Here is a 16845-nt window from a genome sequence, read left to right as displayed (position 1 = left end):
CTCCAGTATTCTTGCCAGGAGAATCTCATGGACAGAGGAGCTTGGTGGGCTACAGTTCATGAGGCCGCAGAGGATCAGACATGACTGGATGACTGAGCACAGCAGCACACGCAATTGCAAGTTACTGAGTAAATATGTTATTTCAGTGTCTTCTGCACTCAATCATTTTTGTTGAAGTTAATCATGTCTTTTATTGTCATTTAAGATATGGATTTTAAAAAAATCTCTGGCTGCTCTTAAGATTTCTCAGTGCCTCTTGTTCAATAGTTTTATTATGATGGTTAGGTGTGTATTTCCATGTGCTTGTTCTGCTTGAAGTCCACTGATTTCCTTAAAGCAGAAGGTTAATATATTTTCATACTTTGGGGAAACTCTCCCTCATTATATGTTTTTTATTGCTTCAATTCTTTTTCCTCAAATGATGCTCCTTTTTAGTGTTTTCAGATTGATTGATATGTTTCACACATCATTTCTGTATTTTAATGTTTTTTCTATGTTGTTAGTCACTGATTTTTTTTACTAACTTTTTTTTTTATAGTTAACTAATTTAGGTAATTTTACAATGCAGTCTATGATTCAAACTGTCCACTGATTTTCTGAATTTAGATATTTTATTTTTAAGCTCTAGAATATGTATATAACAAGTCTGCATAGATGCCAATTTTCTGGTGAAATGAATCTACCATCTTTCATGTCTTGTTCATTTTTCTTCTAGTTTCTCTGAAATAGTAGTCATAGGTATTTTTCTTCATTATCGTCTTTTCCACTCTTTGGATCATCCTTTAGCTGGCTTCTATCTTTGTTTTTACTCTTTGTTGTTGTTTTCTCTTTTTTATTGACCTTATTTTTTCCTTTTATATATGTAATAATGCTTTATTGTATGCTAGGAGGATGGCATGGCAACCCACTCCAGTATTCTTGCCTGGAGAATTCCATGGACTATAGTGTTGCAAAGAGGCAGACACAACTGAGCGACTTTCACTTCACTTCACACATGTTCCATATATAAGGAACCATAGGAGTTCAAAGTAGATGTACCTTCAACTTGAGAAGTTTATATTTTTTCTCTGTTTGGAAGATAGGCTGAATGACTGATAATACAACAGAGAATTGACTTTGGTCAGAAATAAGTGTAGCTTTGGAAAGACATATAACTTCAATACAACAGAGAATTGACTTTGATCAGAAATAAGTGTAGTTTTGGAAAGACATATATACCTTACTGTACTTTCTACTGGGAACCCATAAGCCTGTATTTTCTCAGCTGCAAAATCAATGGGTGACTATGTTCTAATACTCAAATCTTCAAAACTAAATTCTCTAGCTTATACCTCAAGCTCCTTCAAAATCAGCCAAATGTTTTAAAGGGAAGAACTTACCTGTTCTTGAGTCCAGCTCCGTTCCACTAGGTCTTCTCTCCCTAACTACAATAGACTGCAGATAACGCTGTCCTTAAAGACTTCAACCTATTGCCCAGCAAATGAATCTAAACTCAGCAAAAGTGATGTGGGAAAAACTGATTGTGAGTTTGATGCCCTTAAGTGCCTAATTTATGAATCTAGTATATTCTACACACCAAGAGTTTTTCAGGTTTCTTTTTCTTCAACAGAGGAATTAGAACTGGATAGGTCAAACTTCATCATTAATTAATATTCAAAGTCATCAAGTTACATGGAACAAACATTTCTGTTCCAGGGAAAAATGTACTGACAATTCAAATTGTTTTCTCTTCCTTGTAATTTTTAAATCTTCTAATCTTCATTTCCTCCACATTTCTGTGACTGTTTCAAAATATATGTCATTTTCAGAAATGTACTTGGCATTGTATGGCTGTTATTTTCAGAAAAATTGCTTGTCTACAGAGACTTACCTAAATTTGAAAGTATCTCTCTTATTCCATTTTATAATTAAACAAACCCAGAAATTTAGAGGCAACTGTTATTACCATTCTGTAATTTTAAAAATTTTGTTGTAAACTTGAGGTAGATTTCAGTAATTTCCCCAAAATAGTTGAGGGCAATGGTAAAGAAAAACTTAAGCAAACAAACCAAAAAAATGGATATTTCTTCAGTCCCACTTTCTTCATTATATCAAGATGAGTTCAGTTCAGTCACTCAGTTGTGTCTGACTCTTTGCGACCCCATGAACCGCAGCATGCCAGACCTCCCTGTCCATCACCAACTCCCGAGTCCACTCAAACTCATGTCCATCGAGTTGGTGATGCCATCCAACTATCTCATTCTCTGTCATCCCCTTCTCTTCCTGCCCTCAATCTTTCCCAGCATCAGGGCCTTTTCAAATGAGTCAGCTCTTCGCATCAGGTGGCCAAAGGATTGGAGTTTCAGCTTCAACATCAATCCTACCAATGAACACCCAAGAATGATCTCCTTTAGGATGGACTGGTTAGATCTCCTTGCAGTCCAAGGGACTCTCAAGAGTCTTCTCCAACACCACAGTTCAAAAGCATCAATTCTTTGGTGTTCAGCTTTCTTTAGAGTCCAACTCTCATATCCATACATGACTACTGGAAAAACCACAGCATTGACTAAATGGACCTTTGTTGGCAAATTAATGTCTCTGCTTTTTAATATGCTACCTAGGTTGGTCATAACTTTCCTTCCAAGGAGTAAGTGTCTTTTAATTTCATGGCTGCAGTCACCATCTGCAGTGATTTTGGAGCCCAAAAAAATAAAGTCTGACACTGTTTCCACTGTTTCCCCATGCCATTAAGTGATGGGACCAGATGCCTTGGTCTTAATTTTCTGAATGTTGAGCTTTAAGCCAACTTTTTCACTCTCCTCTTTCACTTTCATCAGGAGGCTCTTTAGTTCTTCTTCACTTTCTGCCATAAGGGTGGTTGTCATCTGCATATCTGGGGTTATTGGTATTTCTCCTGGCAGTCTTGATTCCAGCTTGTGCTTCTTCCAGCCCAGTGTTTCTCATGATGTACTCTGCATAGAAGTTAAATAAGCAGGGTGACAATATACAGCCTTGATGTACCCCTTTTCCTATTTGGAACCAGTCTGTTGTTCCATGTCCAGTTCTAATGGTTGTTTCTGACCTGCATACAGGTTTCTCAAGAGTACTGTAACAGAATTCAGTCAGAAAAGAATACTTAGTGATTGTAGGGGGATAGAATTGAATATAAGAAATTAGGTACCAAAGCTACTTAGGAACACAGCAAGTAAAGGGAGGCATTGTGCTAGTAACTGGTTAATAGCCATAAAATACCAATTAAAGATGGTGATTTCATTCATGGAGGCAAAGAGTAAAAAGAAGAGATTGAGATACTTGAATCTAGAGAACTGTAGGACTGGCTCCATGGATCTCAAAAATGAGACTCAAAGCTCTTCCTGCAGGTACTGCTAGGCTAGTGCAAAGAATTTGAGACATTGGTAGAAAGATCAAAGACCTGGGGCTCAGTCCTAGCCAGCTCTGCTAGCTTGTTTTAGACCCACAGTGAGGTTGGTCTGGATTGAATTTTGTTTTATTTTCCCTTTATTTTGGATTGAATTTTTTAAAAGGATATTGAAATGAAGTATAATTGCCACTGTAAAATCTGTTATTGAGATAAGACTGACATACAGGAAGCAGGTCACCCAGATGTCCAAGTCCCTGGCATTCACCCTACCACAGATCTGAGGGCTGATACTGCAGAAATGTGGTTCCTATAATGCAGAATACAAAATGGGAAGCAGCTTTGGAGCTGAAAAGCAGTAACTTAAAAACTGGTAAACCATCCATGTGTCATGCCTTTTTCTAGAAAATATACAGAAATAAATCTCAAGAAAAATAAAATTTCTAATTGTTTAAAATAAAGGAGAATAAGTAGGAACATTATAGGAGTTACGTTTTTTAATGCATATCTATTCAGATACATTTTTTGGGTAGTAATTGTTTTTATTTCCCACGCTGACTTGGAGTTTTTTGCTTCAGATTTTCCTCTTGAGGCTGATTTTTCCCCTTTTTTCCCTTAGGCTTTTTCCTCATACAAAGCAACAGAAGACAACATAATAAAATTAACAATGAAATAAATAATGCTATTGCCACGTAAATCTTGGGTATTTTCTTTCTCTTAGGTGGTGGGCCACTGTCAACACTACCTCCATCGCCTCGCTTTACGCAGTTAGGAGGGTCCCACTTATAGTTGCAGTGGCAGTGATGTTTATTGTTGCAGATCCCCCTCAAGTTACAGAACGTAGGTGAACAATTACTATCCAAGCGAGAGATATGGACACACTTCCTTCCAATGCAGACATGTTCTGGGCCACACTCTGTGCCATCTCTCACTTCACCAATATCAGGTATGCCCATCCCAAAATGGTAGTCTGTACCCCAGCAGGTGGCATTGTTAAAGCGAGTTCCATGCACTGTAGAATGCTCTGTCAGAAGAGGAATTTCTGCCACATTATCACACTGAATTCTTCCACAGAAGATGTCCGACATATTGCATTTTAGATAGGTAGGGCCTTGGGTTCCACAATTACCGAAACGGTCACCTTGAGTGTTTATTTGTCTGTAGCAGCTGTCGTTTGCATTCTTTGCTGTTTGGCCAAAAATCTGCCTACAGTGTGCATTGCGATCATTACATCTTTTTTCATAGCAGTAAGAAATGTCATTACAGGGAATTCCGTCCTCTACATATACATCATCTGGGCACATATGGGATGATCCATTGCACCACTCTGGAAGATCACATTCGTTGACCTCCTTTCTACACATTTCTCCTGATGGCAAGAACTTACAGTCCTTGCAACAAAGCCCAAAAGCACAAACAGACCCAAAACTCAGACTGCAGTTTGTCAGACAACAGGCATCTCTTGAACACTGCTGGAAAGATCCGCAGTCACACTCTTCTCCTTCTTCAACAACACCATTTCCACAGCGTTTCCTTGAAAATATGTCCTTTGTGTATATAGTGTACCGCAAACATTTTGCCTTCTGTACACCATATCCCCAAAAAAAAGAGTAACTACAGTTGCTAAACTTCGCTATTGGTGGGTTGTCATGACGCATTATACATCTATTGTAACCTGCTGAACACACACACAATATAGTATCATGAGTCATTCCCAAATTATGACCTAAATGATGAGCCACTGCAATTCCAATAATGGCCAAGGTTTTGTTTGCAAAAGTAACAGCTGCGCAACTGAAGTGTGGTCTGCACATTCCTGCGATAAAGCCTATACCACTTAGTCCTCTTAATGTCTTCTGCATAAAAATATGTGTAGTATCATGTTCTATGCGAGCATCAATGTTATTAGCCTTCCAGACGCAAAAGTCTCTCAGAGCTCTCTGAACAGCATCTATTTCAACAAGGTTTCTTTGAGTCCAGAACTCCAAACCAATTAGTAACACCTTCATACCAAATACCTGATAAATGGAATCCACTATATTTACAATAGCAAATAAATCTTCCTTCACCTTTGAGACATTCTTTTTAAAATAATTATATAGAGTATAGTCCACCACCACTGCCATTTCAACAAAGAATGAGTGGATCCACCAGCCTTCAAAATGACTTTGTTTCAGAGTAAAATTACCAGTCTCTTGAAACTCAAAATGCTCTACAGTTTCCTCTTGCACAAAACCAGGTTTCATAGTTGGGAATCGGGTCTCTTCACTCTCCATTTTATACACCAGGTGTTCAAATTTGGTAGAAAAAATCATGGGCTTAATTTCGTAAACAACATTATTTATCTGTAATAATCCTCGAAAGCCACCAAGACAGGTACTGAGAGCAACAAGGGATTCTGGGTCCCCCTCCACATAACCATGATAGTAGCAGTCATTCTGGACAAAAGGTTGGTCCTTCAGGAGAGCACCCTCTTCTGAGTAGGTGAACACTGGGAGGTGTCTGGACAGCAAATGTTTCTTGACCTTCATGTGGAAAACGTGTCTCTGACCCCCTAAATGCAGGCTGTAAGAGAGCCGACCTGGAGGCTTCATGCCTCTGCTAGTGCCAGTTATCTTCAAAGGAATGACCACTTCTGGGGGACTGCGATATTGGAAATTCTCAGCCTGAGTGTGTCCTGTAAAAAACAGAAACACTCCAAGGCAGTGTAGCAGGGGTACGATCCTCATATACAACAGAGATTTGATCACAGTCATTATGAAGCTACCATTGTTGGTTCAGAGAGGAAGGAAGGCAGGGCTGGGAGTCACAGTTGGTCTGGCTCCTTATTCTGAACTGCAGAACTAATCATTAAGTCTTTGTCTTCTGGAAGAGTGGAATCATTAGAACATTGGCACTATAAGTAAAACAAAATACAACATATGGAGGGGATGGTTAGAAAAGGGCCTGGAAGAGAGAAAAGGAAACACATACAATAAAAGTGATTACTGTTTTCATCACGGAATGACTCTAGAAACTGCACAGAATTTGTTTTTAAATATTTATAAGGCAGAGAGGCACTGGGGGAGTCTATAAGACTGAAAACTGGCCATAGATTTATAGTTATTGAACTTGGATGATGGGTGATTAAGGATCCATTATACTATTCTCTAAATATATGTATATATGTAAATATTTCCACAATAAATAGTTCAAAGAAAAAAATCTTAGGGATAAGATGACCATAAGTCCTGGATTGCTGGGATTATCCTAATTTACATATGTTAAATTGATATAAGTAGTAACACCTGTTTTTTTCAGCCTCAAGCCATAAATTACTCAATTACCTAAGATACATATTAAAAGCAACAACAGCGCACAAAAACTCAGCAAATGTCTCCTGTTATTTTAAAATCTGTTCTATAGTACCTACCATTCCCTCCCTACAATAAAATGTTTAGTTTTCTTTTATCTTTCCTACATTACTCTCCTCACTAGACTTGTCATATTAGTAATACTCAAGAGTATTATCTATGTCTTTCATAAATGTTAGTATCTCCTATAAAGCCTAACTAAATTCTTTATATAGTAAATAATGGTCAACTTGACTTTTATTGTTCCTTGGAGTATTACTGAAAAGCTATTTACATTTGATTACATTTTAATGTAGAACACTATTCAATATCTGTAACCAATTTTGCTTTTGGAACAAAGTGGTGTAGGCCCATGTTTTTCTGCTTACTTTCTCTAAATACAACTAAATACTCTGGATATAATTAAACGGAAGACAAAAAATACCTCTGAAAGCTAAAAAGCAAAAGACAGACTGACTAGAGCTCTCCAGACTTGAGGAATGGCAGTAGGGTGCCATAGTTCATATTTATCGCAAATTAAGTGCTAGAGAGGTCTTTAATACAGAATCACCATTAGGCATAGACAAAAGCAGGAAAGAAAGCCTCGGAAATAATTTTCCTCTCTCTTGAAAAATGACAGAGAATGAAAACCTCAACAAAGAACCAGTAAGATGCTCCAGCATCTACTCTTGAGCAAGTCAAACGTGACTGATTCACCCAGAGTGACAACTTCAGATATTTGTAGGCCAACTCAAAACACATTCCACAATCAGAGAACTAGTGGGCTGTTCAGCCCACTTGCACTGGCAATATAAAGCCCTGGGAGGCCAGCCTAACCCTCATTCAACATCTAGGTAACAAATCTGCCTTCAGAGGCAGCAGCAAAATCCGAACAATTTGATCCAACCTCAGCTCAACACTATGACAGAGAATGGAACCCTATATTAAACATAGCAGCTTCATTCATAAAGCCTGAAATATCCCACCCCTTCACCAAATGACATAGGAGACATAGCCTATTGGCTTCTGTTCTTCACATCTCCAGATCTGAATATGGCCCAGTGACAACAGTTAAATCCAGAATGAAGATTCATTAAAACTGTGCAAAGTCAAAGACAAGAAAATTTGAAAGTGGTAAGAGCAAACATGTCACATACAAAAGAACCACCATAGAACTGTGAGCAGATATTTCAGCAGAAATCTTGCAAGTCTAGAGGGAGTGGGGTGATGTCAAAATGTTGAAAGGGAAAAACCTATCAACTAAGAATGCCATAGTTGGCAAAACTGTCTTTGAAAAAAATAAAGAGGATACAAAGACATCACCAAACAACAAGCAAGAGCTGAAAGAGTTTATCACTGCTACAATTGCCTTATAAGCAGTGCTAATGGGAGTTTTTCAAGTTGAAAGAATGCTAAAGAACAACATGGTAGTATAAAAAAGTATGAAATATACATACATATTTCATACAAAAACACATAAATGTAAACCCATCTATAGCAAAATTAGAATACATTATTACTTTAATTATGGCAGGTGAACATATGGTGCTCATATGTTGGATATTCATACAGTGGGTGTTCATATGGTGAACACTTTTAATTTTAGAATCAAAGTCAATCCCCTGGAGGAGGGCATGTTAATCCAATCCAGTATTCTTGCCTGGAGAATCCTATGGACAGAGGAGCCTGGCAGACTACGGTCCATAGGGTCACAAAGAGTTGGACACAACTGAAGCCACTTAGCATGCATGCATCAAAGTAAAAGATGAAAGAACTATAAGTAACTAAAACTAAAAAACCTACACAGTAAAACTGATATCTAAGTTATAACAACAATAACATAAAATGTGAGCTGAAGAGAAGTTACAGTGTTGAGTTTTTGTATGCAATTGCACTTAAAAACATTGCATACTTTAACAGTGATATATTATGTAAGCCCCAAGTTAACCACAAAAAAATATAGCTATAGAAGTTACACACACACACACACAAAACCCAGAAAGGAATTAATATATGTAAAATACCAAAAAATCAACAAAATACGACATGGAAGGCAACAAGGGAGGAAGACAGACAAAAGAACCAAAAAGATTAATAGAAAACAAAGAATAAAATGACAACATCAAATCATTCCTTATCAAATAATAAAAAAATATAAATGGATTAAACTCACCAATCAAAAGACAGAGAGTTACTGAATGGGTATAAAAAAATTAGACTCAATTATATGCTGTCCAGTGGAAAAAACATTTACTTTAGATATAAGAAGACCTCAATCAAATCCTTTATGACTATATAGTGGAGGTACAGTGGAGGTGATGAATAAATTCAAGGGACTAGGTCTGGTAGACAGAGTGCCTGAAGAACTATGGATGGAGGTTTGTACCATTGTATAGTAGGTGGTGACTAAAACCATCCTCAAGGGAAAAAAATGCAAGGTGGCAAAGTGGTTGTGTAAGGAGGGCCTTACAAATAGCTTAGAAAAGAAGAGAAGCTAAAGGCAAAGGAGAAAAGGAAAGATATACCCATCTGAATGCAGAGTTCCAAAGAATAACAAGGAGAGATAGAAAGCCTTCTGAAGTGAAGAATACAAAGGAATGAAGGAAAACAATAATATGAAAAAGACTAGCGATCTTGTCAGGAAATTAGAGATACCAAGGGAAAATTGCGCAAAGATAGGCACAGTAAAGGACAGCAAGTACCTAATAGAAGCAGAAGAGATTAAGAAGAGGTGGCAAGAATACACAGAGAGCTGTACAAAGAAGGTCTTAATGACCTGGGTAACCCTGATGGTGTGGTCATTTACCTAGAGACAGACCTCCTGGAATGTGAAGTCAAGTGGGCCTTAGGAAGCATTACTACTAACAAAGCTAGTGGAGGTGATGGAATTCCAGCTGAGCTATTTCTGATCTTATAAGATGTTGCTGTAAAAGTGCTGCACTCAATATGTCAGCAAATTTGGAAAACTCAGCAGTGGCCACAGGACTGGAAAAGATCAGTTTTCATTCCAATCCCAAAGAAGGGCAATGCCAAAGAATGTTCAAACTGCTGTATAATTACACTCATTTCACATGCTAGCAAGGTAATGATCAAAATCCTCCAAGACAGGCTTCAAAAATATCGGAACTGAAAACTTCCAGATGTACAAGCTGAGTTTAGAAAAGGCAGAGGGACCAGAGATCAAATTGCCAACATCTGCTGGATCATTTAATAACTAAAGGAATTCCAAAATAATCTACTTCTGCTTCACTGATTACACTAAAGCCTTTGACTATGTGGATCACAGCAAACTGTGAAAAATTCTTAAAGAGATGGGAATACCAGGCTACCTTATCTGGCTCCTGAGAAACCTGTATAAAGGTCAGGAAGCAACAGTAGAACTGGACATGGAACAACAGACTGGTTCAATATTGGGAAAGGAGTATGTCAAGTATCATCACCCCACTTATTTAATTTATATGCAGAGCACATCATGAGAAGTGCAGGGCTGGATGAAGTACAAGGTGGAATCAATATTGCCAGGAGAACTATCAGCAACCTTAGATACACAGATGATACTACTTTAATGGAAGAAAGCAAAGAGGAACTAAAGAGCCTTTTGATGAAGGTGAAAGAGGAGAGTAATAAGCCTGGCTTAAAATTCAACATTCAGAACACTAAGATTATGGCCTTTAGTCCCATCACTTCATGGCAAATAGATAGGGAAAAAGTGGAAACTGGCAGATTTCATTTTCTTGGTGACTGCAGCCACAAAATTAAAAGACGTTTGCTCCTTGAAAGAAAAGCTATGACCAACCTAGACAGTGTATTAAAAAGAAGAGACTACACTTTGGTGATAAAGGTCTATATAGTCAAAGCTATGGTTTTTCCAGTAGTCATGTATGGATGTGAGAGCTGGACCATAAAGAAGCTTGGGCATAAAGAATTGATGCTTTTGAATTATGTTGGAGGAGACTCTTGAGAATCCCTTGGACAACAAAATCAATTCAGTCAATCCTAAAGGAAATCAACCTTGAATCTTCACTAGAAGGACTGAGGCTGAAGCTGAAGTTTCAATACTTTGGCTACCTGATGTGAAGAGTAGACTTGTTGGAAAGACACTGACGCTGGGAAAGATTGAGGGCAGGAGGAGAAGGGGGCGACAGGGCATGAGGTGGTTGGATACCATCACCAACTCAATGGACCTGCTGCGCTGTGGTGTTGCTTCAGTCATGTCCGACTCTGTGCGACCCCATAGACGGCAGCCCACCAGGCTCCCCCATCCCTGGGATTCTCCAGGCAAGAACAATGGAGTGGGTTGCCATTTCCTTCTCCAATGCATGAAAGTGAAGAGTGAAAGTGAAGTCGCTCAGTTGTGTCCAACTCTTAGCGACCCCATGGACTGCAGCCCACCAGGCTCCTCCGTCCATGGGATTTTCCAGGCCTGAGTTTGAGCCAACTCTGGAAGATGGTGAAGAACAGGGAAGCCTGGCGCACTGCAGTCAATGGGTCACAAAGAGTCAGACATGACTTAGTAACTAAACAACTAGAACAACAAAGCAACAGATAGTTACTGGTAAAGGCTGTATAACTGTGAATATACTCAAAACCGCTGTATCCTACACTTTAAAGGCTGAACTTAATGTGAATTATATCACAACAGCACTATCATAATAAAGAGAAATACAGGATGATGAACTTTATAATTATGACCCTAAACAATAAACTGTGGAAAATTCTGAAAGAGATGGGAATACCAGACCACCTAACATGTCTCTTGAGAAATCTGTATGCAGGTCAGGAAGCAACAGTTAGAACTGGACGTGGAACAACAGACTGGTTCCAAATAGGAAAAGGAGTACGTCAAGGCTGTATATTGTCACTCTGCTTATTTAACTTCTATGCAGAGTACATCATGAGAAACGCTGGGCTGGAAGAAGCAAAGCTGGAATCAAGATTGCCGGGAGAAATATCAATAACCGCAGATATGCAGATGACACCACCCTTATGGCAGAAAGTGAAGAGGAGCTAAAAAGCCTCTTGATGAAAGTGAAAGAGAGAGTGAAAAAGTTGGCTTAAAGCTCAGCATTCAGAAAATGATCATGGCATCTGGTCTCATCACTTCATGGGAAATAGATTGGGAAACAGTAGAAACAGTGTCAGACTTTATTTTTTTGGGCTCCAAAATCACTGCAGATGGTGACTGAAGCCATGAAATTAAAAGACGCTTATTGCTTGGAAGAAAAGTTATGACCAACCTAGATAGTATATTCAAAAGCAGAGACATTACTTTGCCGACTAAGGTCAGTCTAGTCAAGGCTATGGTTTTTCCTGTGGTCATGTATGGATGTGAGAGTTGGACTGTGAAGAAGGCTGAGCGCCGAAGAATTGATGCTTTTGAACTGTGGTGTTGGAGAAGACTCTTGAGAGTCCCTTGGGCTGCAAGGAGATCCAACCAGTCCATTCTGAAGGAGATCAGCCCTGGGATTTCTTTGGAAGGAATGATGCTAAAGCTGAAACTCCAGTACTTTGGCCACCTCACACAAAGAGTCGACTCATTAGAAAAGACTCTGATGCTGGGAGGGATTGAGGGCAGGAGGAGAAGGGGACGACAGAGGATGAGATGGCTGGATGGCATCAGACTCGATGAACGTGAGTCTGAGTGAACTCGGGGAGTTGGTGATGGACAGGAGGCCTGGTGTGCTGTGATTCATGGGGTCGCAAAGCGTCGGACACGACTGAGCGACTGAACTGAACTGAACTGAAAGAATGGTATGGTAGGCATGCATCTTCTTGGTTTTCTGTAATTGAACTAATATCTCTAGGATTTTTTTCTCCCTTGTGTTAGAGAGAGACTTGTCAGCAACTCAAATTACACTTGGCCTTCTCAGTGTTTTCTCTCAGCTTGAATTTACACTTGGAGGACTCAATATTTTGCCCCCTTTCTTTTCTCTGGAAATTTCTCCCATTTTTAAGGGGCTTGTATGTCTTCTAAGCACAGTGAGGAGAGAACAAAGCCTCTGTTCTGTGAATGAGTTCTGTCCTTTGGTGGCTGCTGTTCTCCTCATGCTCACACAGAGATCACCTGGCGTATAACCCACTAACCCCAATCTGGCCACTAATTTTATATGAATCGATGTGCTTTGTTCTCTTGATTCTTCTTCAGACCATGTAGGATGTAACTGTGAGGATGCCACATCTTCTTCATTTCATTCACCTGTCAATGAATGATGTTTAAGCTTTGTCTATGTTTTGGCTATTGTAAATAATGATGCTATGAATATAGGAATGCATGTATCTTTTTGAATTATATTTTTGTCTGAATATATGCCTAAAATGGGATTGCTGGATTATAGGGCAGCTCTGGGCTTCCTGGGTAATGCTAGTGGTAAAGAACCTGCCTGCCAATGCAGGAGACATAAAGAGATGCAGGTTCCATCCCTGGGTTGGGAAGACCCCCTGGAGGAGGGCATGGCAACTCACTCCAGTATTCTTGCCTGGAAAATCCCATGGACAGAGGAGCCTGGCAGGCTACAGTCCGTGGGGTCACAAAGAGCTTGTACATGACTGAAGCGACTTAGCATGCATGCATGGCAATCCTATTTTTAGTTTTTTGAGGAATCTCCATACTGTTTTCCATAGTGGCTGCATCAATTTACATTCCCACCAACAGTGCAGAAAAGTTGTCCTTTCTCTACACAATCCAATATTTGTTATTTGTAGACTTTTAAAATGATGGCTATTTTGGCTGGTGTGCAATGGTACCTCATTATAGTTTTGATTTGGATTTCTCTAATAATTAGTGATATGAGCGTCTTTTCACGTGCCTGTTGGCCATCTGTATATCCTCTCTGGAGAAATGTCTGTTTAAATCTTCTGCCCATTTTTTGATTGGGGTTGTTTGTTAGAAAACAGTTTTTAGATATAACAAAAGCTCGGTTGTAAAATAAAACAAAATACAATAAATTGGAACTTAATGAAATTAAAAACAGTTGCTCTAGAATATCTTAAGAGAATGAAAACACATGTCACAGATTGATAGAAAATATTTGCAAATAATTGTTAAAGGATTTGTACCTGGTTTATATAAAGAACTCTTCAAACTTAATAATAAAAAACAAACAAAAAAACACCCCCAGATTTAAAAAATATTCAAAATGTTTCAGCAGACATTCCACCAAAAAGATATAGAGATGGCAAATAAGCGTATAAAGATTGTATCTTTATCCATTAGTAAATGCAGTGGAAAATGAGATTGTTTTCTTAATCTCTCATTTTGATAGTTCATTATTAGTATATAGAAATGCAACAGATTTTTGTGTATTGATTTTCTATTCTGAAAATTTACTAAATTTATTAGTTCCAACAGTTTTTTGGTGGAGCACTTAGGATTTTTTATATATAATGTGTTATCTGCAAATATGATAGTTTTCTTTTTTCCTTTCTTATTTCGATGCCTCATTTCTTCTCTTGCTTATTTGCTCTGGTTTAGACTTCTGATACTAAGTTGAATAAAGGTGGAAAGACTAGATATCCTTGTCTTGTTCCTTATCTTAGCAAAAATACTTTTAGCTTTCAACTTTTTAACCTTGAGTGTGGGAAGAGCTCTAGGCTTGTCATATATTGTGTTGAAGTGTGCCTTTATTGTGAAGAGTGCTCTCTATATACCCAATTTGTTGAGCATTTTTATCATGAATAGATGCTGAATTTTGTCAAGGGATTTTTCTGCATCTGTTAAGTTGATTGAATGATTATTGGCAATCATATTATTTTGTTATCATTTATCATTTATATGTGGTATAAAAATACCAATTAATTTGTGTTTGTTGAATCACTCTTACATTCTGGAAATAAATTCTACTTGATCATGACTTATGATCCTTTTAATGTATTGCTAAATTCAGTTTTCTGATTTTAATATTTTGTTGAGGCTTTTGACATCTATCTTAAGCAGGGGATACTGACATATTGGTCTTATATGTCATTTAAGTCCAATGTTTCCTTTTTGATTTTTGGCTTGGATAATCTACCTGTTGATAAAAGTGTGGTGTTGGAGTCGTCTACTATTTTTGTGTTGCTCTTTTTTTCTCCTCTTAGGTCTGTTAATGTTTGCTTTATACATTTATGTGTGTGCATAGAAAGAAAGTGACGTCGCTCAGTCGTGTCCAACTCTTTGTGACCCCGTGGACTGTAGCCCACCAGGCTCCTCTGTCCATGGGATTTTCCAGGCAAGAGTATTGGAGTGGGTTGCCATTTCCTTCTCCAAGGGATCTTCCCAACATATATATCTACAAATTTATATCCTCTTTGAATTGAAGCAAAGCTTCTGTAAGCTACGTAACCTATGACTAGGAGGCAGTGTTATAAAGTGGATATCATTCTGAAGCATTGTTGCTAGGTTGTAGTACCAGCACTTATGCTTACTAGATGTATTGATTAAACTATCACAGAGTTGGTTTCTTTTTTGTAAAATAGAAATGAAATGTATATTTCCTGGGATGGTTTTGGTGGTTAAATGAGATAATTGAAGTTAAATATTTTGGACAATGCCTACCATGTTAAATATTTGCTAAATAATAGTTTTATTATTTTTAAATAAAACCAACAATGTTTTCACAAGTTTCCAGTTCATTCTGTTTAATGATCTACAAAAGATGCTTTCTTTTATACTAAACAGGAAGTAATTTTCTGAAATGGATTTGGAGGGAAGTTGATTTTCATTAAAGAGTGTCTTTGAAGCAGTGTTTCTATTGTGTGATTCCATATCTTTAGACACATCTGCACCTTAATACTTTGATTCTATTTGTTTTTCTGCAAGCAAGAAAACAGAAAATACGTACAAGAATTTTCAGCTTTTTTCTAAACCTTTCAAAGTAATTTTTGTCATCAATTTTCTTGATATTTTGTCTTCTGTTTGGTTCACTTCTCCATTTTTTTGGGAGCACAAGATTTTGCATAATGAACTGAATAGCCACTTCCACTTTCCTTTGAAATGGATACTTTTCCTGGTTCCTTTTTATTGGCGTAAGTGCAAGAGGTGTGAAAACTCTTTCAGATTTAGTGATTTAAAACAAAATATTCTTGTGAACATTTGAGTTGAACAGTTTAAACACTTGAGTTGAACAGTTTTAAAAGAGAAAATTGCTTAAAGTATTCTGCCCCGCCCCATCTCATTGTGAGGTATTTCCCTTCATCTTATTTTTGACTGCAGATTCATTTAGTTAATTCAATGATATATTTTTTAGCCTTGGAAGCTTGAACATAGGAAAGGAACAAGATCACCATGATATTTTAGTAGCAAAAAAGAAAAAAAGCAAAACTGCTTTTTAGAACAGTTTTAGATTTACAGAAAAATTCCAAATATAGTACATAGTTCTCATATATGCTCATGCCCATTTTCCTCATAAGTAACATCTTATATTAAATTTTCTATATTTTTATTATATTATATATATTTTTATATAATTATATCTTATATATTAATATATGATATAATTATATGTTATATTACCCTTTTCACAGGTAACAAACCAGTATTGACACATTATTAAAGCCCACATTTATTTCAGATGTCCGTATTTTCTACCTAATGCCTGTTTTTAATTCTGAGACTCCATCCAGGACACCACATTATGATAAGCCATTGTGTCTTCTCAGGTTCCTTTGGCTATGACATTGTTGTTTTTGATGACCTTGACATATTGAGGAGCTCTGGGCAGTTGTTTTGCAGAATACCCCTCAATTGAGGCTTATCTGATTTTTAAAAAATGATTAGATTGAGATTATAAGTTTTTGTAAGGAAGGTCACAGACGTAAATTTCCATTTCATCACAATATATCGGGGCCCTTACTAACAACTGATATCACTGTTGATGTTGATCATCTGGCTTGGTTGTTTTTGTTGTTCATTGCTCAGTTGCTAAGAAACATCTGACTGTTTGAGACCCCCATGAACTGTAGGACACCAGGCTCCTCTGTCCTCCACTGTCTCCTGGATTTGCTCAAATTCATGCCCATTGAGTAGGTGATGCCATCTAACCGTCTCATCCTCTGCGGCCCCTTTCTCCTTTTGCCTTCAATCTTTCCCAGCCTTTTCTGGCTTGGTAGTGTTGTCCAATTTCTCTACTGTAAAGTTACTCTTTTTTCCATTTTTTCATATTGTACTCTTTAAAAAGA

At 37.7% G+C, this 16845-nt stretch overlaps 1 protein-coding gene across 1 annotated transcript; it reads right to left on the bottom strand.

Moving 5' to 3' along the window:
- Positions 1–3900: 3900 nt before the first annotated feature.
- On the bottom strand, positions 3901–6087 carry LOC138081244 (disintegrin and metalloproteinase domain-containing protein 29-like). The gene has a single exon (XM_068974368.1). The coding sequence runs from the start codon at positions 6085–6087 to the stop codon at positions 3901–3903; it is 2187 nt and encodes a 728-aa protein (XP_068830469.1).
- Positions 6088–16845: the final 10758 nt, after the last annotated feature.

Source organism: Capricornis sumatraensis, chromosome 6 (assembly GCF_032405125.1).
Source record: "Capricornis sumatraensis isolate serow.1 chromosome 6, serow.2, whole genome shotgun sequence".
NCBI classification, from domain to species: Eukaryota; Metazoa; Chordata; class Mammalia; order Artiodactyla; family Bovidae; genus Capricornis; species Capricornis sumatraensis.
The sequence above is the reverse complement of the archived record's forward strand: the minus strand, read 5'-3'. Positions and strand labels throughout refer to the sequence as shown.